We start from the raw sequence: 12,077 nt of genomic DNA, 5'->3' as shown, positions 1-12,077 counted from the left end.
AGTTAAAGTCAAAATAATTAGGCCCCCTTTGAATTTATTTTTCTTTTTTTTTTTATATTTCCCAATTGATGTTTAACAGAGTAAGGAAATTTTCATAGTATGTCTGACGATATTTTTTCTTCTGGAGGAAGTCTTATTTGTTTTATTTCACATAGAATAAAAGCAGTTTTAAATTTTTTAAAAACCATTTTAAGGTCAAATTTATTAGCCCCTTTAAGCTATTTTTTTCTGATAGTCTACAGTCATTGCTACAGAACAAACCATCATTATACAATAACTTGCCTAATTACCCTCACCTGCCTAGTTAACCTAATTAACCTAGTTAAGCCTTTAAATGTCACTTTAAGCTGTATAGAAGTATCTTAAAATATCTAGTAAAATATTATTTACTGTCATCATGGCAAAGGTCAAATAAATAAGTTATTAGAAATTAATTATTAAAACTATTATCTTTAGAAATGTGTTGCGTGCGTGTGTGTCTCAATACATATATAGATTTTTTTTAATACTATGTAATAGTTAAATTAAATTAAATTAAATTAAATTAAATTAAATTAAATTAAATTAAATTAAATTAAATTAAATTAAATTAAATTAAATTAAATTAAATTAAATTAAATTAAATTAAATTAAATTAAATTAAATTAAAAATAAATTAAATTTGGTAACATTTTAGTTTAGGTCACAATTCATGATATTAACTACTGGCTTAATACTAAAATAGTGGTTCATTCAAAGTATGATCTTATTTTGGGTATATACAGTAGGTAGTACAGCTAATTAGTAGTTTATTAAGCTAGTAGTGTTAGTTAATGGTTTGCTAATACTGTGAATTGTGAGCTAAAGGGTTACAATTAAATTAAAAATGAAATTAAATTCAATGACATTAAATTATCAGGCATCATGAATAATATAATAATATAATATCATGAGGCATAATAATATATAATATTAAGCAACTAACATGCAATTTCAGGTTCATTTACAAAAAAATAAATAATAATAATATACAAATAAATATAATTATACAATTAAATAAAAAAATATTGCACAAATAATTATATCTTTATGTGTGATCACTAAAATTACATCACAATATTATAGAACACATAAAATTAGTTATTTATCAAATTTTACAGAAACAGTTCACCAAAAAGAAAAATCCCTGTGATTGTAGAAAGTGTCAATAAACATATTCCTCTGTGCTGCTTCTCACATTTTAATTAAAATCATATTTAATCTTAAAAGCTTCTTTTCCCTGGGAGAAAAACAGTGTCCTCGCATGCCTCATAAATTAATCATTCAGCAAAACAGAACAGACAGAACTAAAGTCAAACAGGTTTAACGTGGCACAAGGATGAATAACAATAACAGAATGTTAACTTTAGGGTGAACAGACCCTGTGCATCTAAAAGAAAATTGGCCCCATGTTTGTAAAAACACTAAGTGCCTCAAATTGGCTTTTATCACACTAAGTGCTGCAGTAATTCACAATAATGCATTAAAGGTGGATCTCTGGGGAATCAGTGCTACAGGGTCAGGTTAAACAGGGTCTCAATTACTTCTACCTATTTATTTTATTTTTAAGGCAAGTCACTGCAGGTTAATAAAAATAACTGGTTAATAATAATCCCACAGTTGATTGATTGAGTTGATTGATCATTAAGCATTTCAAACTTTTTATATGCTGTTTAAATGGGCAATTTAAGCATTATTTAATGGCATTAAACACACATTTCTCACACAAAAATCTTCAAAATTCTTGTAAATCACTCCTTAATCTATGAAATACATGAAAATACTGTGAGCAGTCTGAAATAAATTCACAAAAATTCATTCATTTTCCTTCACCTTAGTCCCTTATTTATCAGGGGTCACCACAGCGGAATGAACCGCTAACTAAATTCACATAAATTGAAAAAAAATAAATTGTATGAACTCAATTACATGTGCGAACATATCCCTCGGTAAAAATTTGAATATAGACATGAATAAAATCGGAAATTTACTGTAGATTTACTGTATACAGCTCACAGCAGGAAACAGACTTATGTATTGTATAATTAAACAAAATATGTATTGTAATTGAAATCTACAGACACAAGTTAATTAAAAAGTGTGACAAAAGAACATTTACTGTATAATATACTGTGGATGTTTCATTTACAGTAAAAAAAAATGCTAAAAAGCTCACTAAAAAGTGCATGAACAAGATGCTTTGAGTAGTATAAGTGTTCTACAAGTCTAATATGAATAATTTCATGGCATCTTGATGTAAACACTTTGTGTAAAACTAAATAAAGGAAAATAATAGAGATTCTTTCAGAAGTATAATTGTCCTACAAGTCCAATATGATGCATTGCATGACATCTTGATGTTAATACTTTGTGTAAAACTTTAATGAAGGGAAAAAGAATATGTGTGTGTTTCTTTAAGAGACCTGAGCAGGAGGAAAACCCCTACCACAGCATTTGCTTTTGTTCCTCTTATACTCTCACCAAACTCTCCAAGAACAAAGATAACAGTAATATCAGGTGTCTGAATAAATGAATGGGTAACCCTGGATTACATTATGCAGGAAAAACAAGCGTAACACAACAGACTTCGGTACAGCAGATTATCTGAGTACTCCAATTATCTTTCATTACTCCTCTCCGGTGCCTCTGCTAATCCTACATCGCCCCTCATTTCGATTTACTTTCAGCAAACATACAATGGGAAGGCTCAAGCACCATGCTGTGTTGAAGAGAGATATCGCCGAGGTGTTAGATGTATTAATGAGAGAAGAGGGAAATCTGTCCAGTTCCTGCTTTGTCATTAAATCACATGACCCAAACACTGACTATATTAATGCATGGGGTTCCCATTGTCTCTCTTGAGGTCAGCGCAGATTAAAGCGAAGCATCTGTGCTATATTATCTTCCTCTCGATTCATCCTCTTTCATATGATCAAATATCAGGTTGGTAATTCATCAAATGAGTAGATGAAGAAGATTTAACATAGACGGCACAGTTACCCAAAAATTGGGGGGGGGGGGGGGGATTTAAAACAAAAAAAATTCAAATTGTATTTAAATTGTTTTATGATAATGGACCCTTTTCACAAGACTGTTATGACATGTTTAACGGTCATCTTAATCTTAAATCATTGAAAGTTTTTAATATTTATTTTTTTTTAAAAAACATATGTACATATATGTATTCATGTTTGTATTATATCATCTTTGCATCAAATTACAAAAAAACAATTACCGCTTATGCGAGGTGTTTCTAATGCAGCGTCTATAGAGCTGGAAGTTAATTTGATGTCATTCTCTCCTCTGGCTGCCATCATCAGTCTCACACTATTTCTTTTTCCTTTTTCTGAAAGTCTTGAGAACACCATCATGGAGTTTTTCTTTTTTTATTTCAGCAAATGGAATGGTAAAAAAAATGATTTGTTGTACTCTCACTGCCCTCTAAGTTTACCCAACTATAGAGACTTCTGGTGCTGAGAAATCTGGAAATGTGAAAAGGGTCCATAAAAAATCCTTTATTATCCATGTTTTTGTCCTGTCATTCTGTTGCACTGTGGATACTTCTGTCACACAAAAAAAATTATTCCTTGTAGGCGTAAACATACTTAACAATAAAGCTGTTTCTAATTTGTACATTTAATTATATACTACTTAAAATTTTTTAATGTATAAACATTTTACAGTGCAATCAAATCATAATTATATTATATTATTAAGTGTATGCATTTTATTTAGATATATTTATTTGTTCTAAATTTAATGTGTTTTTGTACTTTCACATATTTATGACAATTAATTTAAACTTTTACTGAACCACATTAAATGAACTGGGAAATATCCTTCACTGTACCAAAATATATAATAAAATATTAATAATATAAAAATTCTGAAGATATTCAGAAAAATATCAAATAAAAAAGCCCCTAAACATCAACCTATCCCTCATACTATTCTCCATTCCATTTCATGAAAAAAAAACAATTAAATTATTTTAAAATTATTATTTTGTCTTTGTTGTTTTTTCTTAACTCCTTCTTACTTTAATATCTGTAATCACATTTACTGTACCTATATATATATATATACGCAATTTTCTAATCAGCCAATCACATGGCAGCAACTCAATGAATTTAGGCATGAAGACATGGTCAAGCTGATCTGCTGCAGTTCAAACCGAGCATCAGAATGGAGAAGAAGGGTGATTTAAGTGACATGGCATGGTTGTTGGTGTCAGACAGGCTGATCTGAGTATTTCAGAAACTGCTGATCTACTGGGATTTTCACGCACAACCATTTATAGGGTTTACAGAGAATGGTCAGAAAAAAAGAAAATATCCAGTGAGTGCCAGTTCTGTGGGCACAAATGTCTTGTTGATGCCAGAGGTCAGAGGAGAATGGCCAGACTGGTTCGAGCTGATAAAAAGGTAACAGTAACTCGTTATAACAGAGGCATGCAGAAGAGCATCTCTGAAAGCACAACACTTCCAACCTTGAGGAGTGCTACTCCTGTCAGCTAAGAACAGGAAACTGAGGCTACAATTCGCACAGGCTCACCAAAATTGGACAATAGAAGATTGGAAAAACATCACCTGGTCCGATGAGTCTTGATTTCTGCTACGACATTCGGATGGTAGGGCCAGAATTTGACGTCAACAATATGAAAGCATGGATCCATCCTGCCTTGTATCAACAGTTTAGGCTGATGGTGGTGGTGTAGTGGTGTGGGGGATATTTTCTTGGGACACTTGGGCCCCATTAGTACCAATTGAGCATTGTCAATGCCACATCCTACCTGAGTATTGGGATGTGGTGGATTCGCATCATGGATGTGCAGCTGACAAATCTGCAGCAACTGCATGATACTATCATGTCAATATGGACCAAAATCTCAAAGGAATATTTCCAGTACCTTGTTGAATCTATACCACGAACGATTGAGGCAGTTCTGAAGGAAAAAGGAGGTCCAGCCTGGTACTAGTAAGGTGTACCTAATAAAGTGGCCAGTAAGCATGTATATATATATATATATATATATATATATATATATATATATATATATATATACCTAAAGAGAGAGAGCATACTGTATATTTATAAGGTATATATTTTGATATGAATATTTATTATGTCTATCTTTCGATTTTACTTCTATAAAACGCTCTACCCTAACCTTACAAACAGACTGTTCAAAAATATATATTTAGTGACCTTCAATAAAGTATAAATATACTTAATTTTCTATACACACACACACACACACTTTAAATAATTACATACTTTCTGTTTTAAGAGTTTTGTATTGCATCTAAATTATGTTTTTATGTTAAGCCTTGTATATGGCTTAAAATGTTTCATTCACAAAAAATACTAACAATAAATAAATAAAATCATGCAGACAAGAATGATTAAATGTAATTTTTTTTACTAAATATCCCGTTTTCCCTCTTATTAAGTCGTTTTAAGGGGGTTGTCTAAGAAGCAAGATGTGCTGTAAATCTGGAATAAGGCTGATTAAATGAAGGTATCCTTTATTAAAGCAGTCTAGAGTGAGAATGGTGCTGAGTTTTGCTACAGTATAAAAGCTAATGAATGATACAGATGAAATACTGACTCTACAAGACCACCGCTCAGACTCTCTTATAGCTCTTTTGTCCTGAATTCCCCTGAGGCGGTGTGTGTGTAAAAGCTCACTATATATGAAGGGTCTCCTCCTGTCACATGAAGCCCAAACAATCAAGCATGTAATTCAGTGCGCTGTTCAATTTGTATGGGTGTGTATTGAGCAGACCAGGTCATCACCATAGTTACTTCACATTCCACTGTCACTCTTATTAAAGCAGTCATCATTCAATTGTTACCACCCTCAGCCCACTGGATGCTCTAAATTGGCAAAACATGGAAGCCAAAATTGATACTCACAAAAAGCCAATTTGCATAAATCCAGCTTTATGTATAAAATACACTGATGGTCATGACAATACTTGGCAAGTCTTTTAGGAATAGAATGAACTATGATGTGTCAAAGATTTGTGATGGCAAATTAATCACATAGTTTGTGGAAAAAATAAATATATAAATAAAATATGTATGAGAAATATTTGTATCATTCAGTAAATTGTTTAGAATTATAAAAAAAATGTATAAAATATCAATAGAAGAAGGCTTTAAGACTAATTTAAGTTTTAATTATTTAAGTGGTAAAATTCTAACTTTAGTTACTAACTTACAGTTTAAGTAAAAAAATTTCAATAAATACTTTGTAGTAAAATATTATGGTAAGCACAAAATGCAAAATTGTACAAAAAAAATGCTGGGTTATTTAAACCCAAACCAGGTAAATTTGGTCTTATTAATTTTATTTAAAAAATTAACCCGGTGAGGTTCATTCCTATTACACCCAGAACTGGGTTGAAATAACCTGGAATTTTTTAGAGTGTGAATGAGGCGAATAACTGCAAAAACTTTTTCAGAAAAAAGAATACATAAATACAGTTGAAATCAGAATTATTAAACCCCCTTTGAATTTTTTTTTCTTTTTTAAATATTTCCCAAATGATGTTTAACAGAGCAAGAAAATTTTCAACTACGTCTGATAATATTTTTTAAAAAACATTTTAAGAACAAAATTATTAGCCCTTTAAGCTATATTTTTTCCGATAGTCTAGAGAACAAACCATCTTTATACAACAACTTGCCTAATTACCCTAACCTGCCTAGTTAACCTAACTAACCCCAGTTAAGCCTTCAAACATTACTGTAAGCTGTATAGAAGTGTCTTGAAAAATATCTAGTAAAATATTATTTACTGTCATCATGGCAAAGATAAAAGAAATCAGTTTATAAAAAATTAGTTTTTAAAACTATTATGTTTAGAAATGTGTTGAAAAAAATCTTCTCTCCGTTAAATAGAAATTGGGGGAAAAACAAACAGGGGGGCTAATACTGAATAATAATTCAGGGGGTTTAATACTTCAACTGTACATATGTGTATATATATATACATATATGTGTGTGTGTATATATATATATATATATATATATATATATATATATATATATATATATATATATATATATATATATATATATATATATACAGTATATTAACACACACATTGTATAATAGAACTTATTCTATATACGTTAAATATTATAATTATTTGTAATATATAATTAATTAGTGATTATATTATGCACATACACACACACACAAACACATCTAAAATTCTAAAATTATTGATTTTTATTACAATCCATATCACATCTCCCCACCTGCAAAGTATATCTGAAAAGACAAAAATGTGTATATCTACAAAAAACACACACACACACACACACACACACACACACACACACACACACACACACATATATATATATATATATATATACAGTTGAAGTCAAAATTATTAGCCCCGCTGAATTATTAGCCACCTGTTTATAAACATAATAGTTTTAATAACTGATTTCTAATAACTGATTTATTTTGTCTTTGCCATGATGACAGAACATAATATTTGACTAGATATTTTTCAAGACACTTCTATTTAGCTGAAAGTGACATTTAAAGGCTTAACTAGGTTAATTAGGTTAACTAGGCAGGTTAGGGTAATTAGGCAAGTTATTGTATAACGATGGTTTGTTCTGTAGACTATTGAAAAAATATTTAGCTTAAAGGGGCTAATAATTTTGTCCTTAAAATGTTTTTTAAAAAAATTAAAAACTGCTTTTATTCTAGCCGAAATAAAACAAATAAGACTTTCTCCAGAAGAAAAAAATATTATCAGACATACTGTGAGAATTTCCTCGCTCTGTTAAACATCATTTGGGAAATATTTGAAAAAGAAAAAAAAATTCAAAGGGGGGCTAATAATTCTGACTTCAACTACATATATATATATATATATATATATATATATATATATATATATATATATATATATATATATATATATAAACACACATCATTCATCAATCTGTTTATTTATCCATTTAATGTTATCTATTTGGTTTGTTTGTTTTTTTCTGGCATTATGCACTATCAACACCACTGTGTTGGGTTTAACAGTAGGTGTTTGTTACATGCAGTTTTGCAGAAACACACTACTATGCTTTCAGTCACATGCAAAATGTGATTTACTCTAACAGGACATGGTCCTGGATCAGCATCCTTTGTTGGTCCTGGAGCAACATCTCTATCAACCAATGAACCGACACCTAACCCTAAAACAAGAAGCCAATGATTGGCTGACAAGGGGGGCTGATTTAACAACAACAACAAAGAATGCTTGATCCAGACTGAGGAAAAATGATGACGGTCATATTCATGGGCTGGTTTCTCAGCTCCAGAAGATCTATGGATCATAAGCCGGCTTTTGTTTATGCAGCTCAATAAACACTGGATGAAAGGCACGTGCTCGTGATAATACAGCAGAAGCTAGTATTGACGCACTGGTAAAAGATAGGCGATAAGAGCCACGCCATATAATGTAAAGAGCGAAATGCATTACAAAACAACTACGTTTTAATTTCTAATAACGACAAGGAAACGCATATGTAAAAGCGCAATGTAATGCGATATCCTTCCTCTTTCAGTTGCACCACAGGAAAACGAGAGGATATACGATATTTGATCATTTTTAGGATTTATAAAGCACCCTAATTGTATGTCCACAACCATTTTCTATACTTTAATTGAGGATTAGCTTGAAATCACATGGTTTGGGGTGTTGGAAAGAGACTGCGCTCAATCCAGTGGATTCAACCAGACAAAGAGCATCAGTATCTGCCGGAGTGATGTTTGAAGCAAGAAAAACATTTATAATACAACATGCACAGTGGACAAAGCAGTTCTTCAATGAAACAAAGCACATTAAAAAGATTCTTAAGCTGGACAAGGCTGAACAGCTTCGTTTCATTCATCATGACGTACAACTCAACTGTAAAAGACATAATAAGAAGCGAGGCTTATAATACAAGCATAATTTCATACCTCCTCGATGTTGTTGGCAGAATTTCGGCAACTTGTCATTTTGGTGTAGAAGGAAGAGGTGGTGGGAGAGCTGTAGTCCTCCAGAGTCTCCGCGATAAACTCATCCACTGAAATGAACTCGGGCATTTTGGAGGAAAATGAGGGAAACGCTAATTACAAAGAAAAAATGTTTCACAGCAAGCCCATTAAAAAGGACGGTCCGGTCGGGGAGGAAGTGTGTCGCTTAAAGAATGTCAGGCTGTCTGAAAAGTTCACACGACAGTAAAGTAAAGTGCGGCAGTGTTGTGTTTGGCTATAGTGGCGAAAGCGCATAAAGAGGAAACAGGAGGGTTTTAGTGTCAGTCTAGCGCTGAGTGCTCGATAGTACGCATGCGCAGTGGGTCGACGGTCCCTACAAAGCACATCAATGGCTGGGATGGTTAATAGCGGTGGAACTATTATAAGCATCTCCTGTGGTCAATATGTTGGCAACTAGCGGATATGGTAGGGTAGAGACAAAAAGTTTATATGCATAAAGAGCACACCACTAGACATTTCTGATCTGCAATGACTAATTATGTACAACAATAATTTATTTAATAATAATATAATAAATAAAGATAAAGATTCATAATTTTACAGGGAATAAAACGTTTTAAAAAGCTATTACAGGATGCATTGTAAAAAAATGCTGGGTTCCACACAATCGATTTGTGTTGGGACAACATGAAGGAATTAAGTTAACTGATTAGTTTTTACAAATGTAAGTGGATTGGACATAAAACAATTAAGTTGTCCCACAAAAAACTCAAGAATTGTGTTGTTTAAATCAGTATTTTGAACAAACAGCAAATGTCCTTTTTTTAGTGTATGTATTTAGGTAGGACCTGGTAGGTCACAAATGACATTTGCTGTTTGTTGACATTTTTCTAAATGTAATTAATAATCACATAGGTAAAAAATACAAAATGAAATAAAGGAATACACTGTATCACAGACTGTACAGTTGACTTCAAATGTACAGAATAGCATTGAAGACTTTGAGACAAAGTATTTTTCAAGAGTTCACACTTAGATATTGCTTGACAACTGTTAGCAGGTTTGGCATGCTGTCCCGGGAGAGAACCCTGAGCTCAGAGATAGTTGAGCCCAGGGCTCCCGCCTGGTCCATAGAGCTTGTGAGGGGAGTACGAGATCAGGTGCTTCTCGAGAGCTCCCCATGGTAAAGGAGGAAAGGAGGAGAAGGGGTGAATGGGGGATTTCTTCGGAAAATGAAGATAAGAGAGTAGTTCTAGCTAGGCTACTTATAGTGAGTTGGGATTAATCTGATTGGCTAACTAATGAATGTAGATGTGTAGCCAGCTGCACAGTCAATCATATAACGTGCTCCTCTCGAAATTAGTTTGTGAAATTTCACTTATTCACCTTTAGTAAATAACCAACTTCTTCCCAACTAAAAATATCTTTTGGATTTGTTTGTTCAACAATGGCCTATATGCACACGGCCCTTACATTCAGTCCGCCAGCCCCTGGGCTTCTGGTTAATTGTCATCCCATACAAAATCAGCGTGTTTAAGATCAGATTTCTTTAAAAAAAAAAAAAACGATCGTCACTGCCTGGCTGAGATACGATATAAAGTGGGTCTCAGACCAGACTAGAAGCACTACATTCAATTTTATTTTTCCACGCCATGTGTTTAAAATATATCAATTAATTTTACCCAAGTATTTTTAATGGAATTTCTGCGCTAGCCTGCTGCTAATGACGCCTCCTACATTTAAATGGTCGTTCGTCTTGTTTTATGCTTTAACAGCCGAATGTATGCTTAAGTCTATTTAACTGATTATATTTGAATTACATTACAACATCGATGATGTAAAAGCAACCTTATGAAATTAAAAATAGTCATATCGGAATATCAAACCGGAAGTTCATCATTGGCTGAAAAACTCTAGCTGTGCCTAGAGCCCATTCACCATTTATCAGTTTTGCCAGTAGGTGGTGCTAAGTGCTCTTTGTTTTTAATTTGAATTATTTGTTCATGATTTTACATGTTCCAAACTAACAAAATCATTTATGTTTGTTTATTTACGGATTTGTCCAGGGATTAGTTCTGTATTTTACACAACACCAGTAGTCGTTGACAAGACAGTGTTTTTTATTTATTTATTTATGTTAAGAGTGATTCGCTTATTAGTTTACTGATTCATCCAGTGATTGAAGATTACATTATACCAGTAGGTGGCGACAAATGTTGTGTGTGTGTGTGTGTGTGTGTGTGTGTGTGTGTGTGTGTGTGTGTGTGTGTGTGTGTTTTGCTCAAATCATTCATTCATTCCTTCATTAATTTTATTTTCGGCTTAGTCCCTTTATTAATATGGGGTCACCACAGCAGAATGAACCACCAACTTATCCAGCATTTGTTTTACGCAGCTGATGCCCTTCCAGCCGCAACCCAACACTGGCAAACACCCATACACTCTCATTCACACACATACACTATGGCCAATTTAGTTTATTCAATTCACCTATACCACATGTCTTTGGACTGTGGGGGAAACCAGAGCACCCGGAGGAAACCCACTCAAACACGGGGAGAACATGCAAACTTCACACAGAAATGCCAACTGACCCACCCGGGACTCTAACCTGTGAGGCGATCGTGCTACCCACTGCGCCACCGTGATGCCCTTGGTCAAATCATTGAACATTTAAATATTTGTTACGTATTGATAAAATCTTTTGAATTTATTTTTTCTGCAGTTTTTTGTTTGTGGCAAACTAATTGAATCTTGTTTGTTCATTGACACGTAAGGAGAGCTACATTTTGCTAGCTACTTTATGCCAGTAGGTGGAAACAATCGTCTTTTAGTTTTGAGTAATTCACTGACTCGTTTAACTAATTTGTACAAGTAACCGTTTGCATTAATTTGTTCAGTGATCATTTTTACAGGTAAGACTATGTCAGGTGTCAAAAAATATCTGTACATGTTGTGAGTTACTGAATCATTTAGCCAATTTATTACAAGCTAATAAAAATTGTTAAAGTTAGTTTGTTTACTGATTAGTTCAGTATTCATTTTACAG

The 12,077-nt window shown here is 32.8% G+C and overlaps 1 protein-coding gene across 2 annotated transcripts in view; it reads right to left on the bottom strand.

The window, feature by feature from the left end:
• Positions 1–9,305, bottom strand: part of unm_sa1614 (un-named sa1614) — a 75,501-nt gene extending 66,196 nt beyond the window's left edge. For both annotated transcript variants that reach the window (XM_056468558.1, XM_056468560.1), the window contains exon 1: positions 9,011–9,305. In XM_056468558.1, the coding sequence (XP_056324533.1) occupies positions 9,011–9,136 (126 nt within the window). In that variant the 5' untranslated portion in view covers positions 9,137–9,305. The remainder of the gene's footprint in view (positions 1–9,010) is intronic.
• Positions 9,306–12,077: the final 2,772 nt, after the last annotated feature.

Source organism: Danio aesculapii, chromosome 11 (genome assembly GCF_903798145.1).
Source record: "Danio aesculapii chromosome 11, fDanAes4.1, whole genome shotgun sequence".
Taxonomy (NCBI): domain Eukaryota; kingdom Metazoa; phylum Chordata; class Actinopteri; order Cypriniformes; family Danionidae; genus Danio; species Danio aesculapii.
This window is presented reverse-complemented; position numbering and strand designations above follow the sequence as displayed.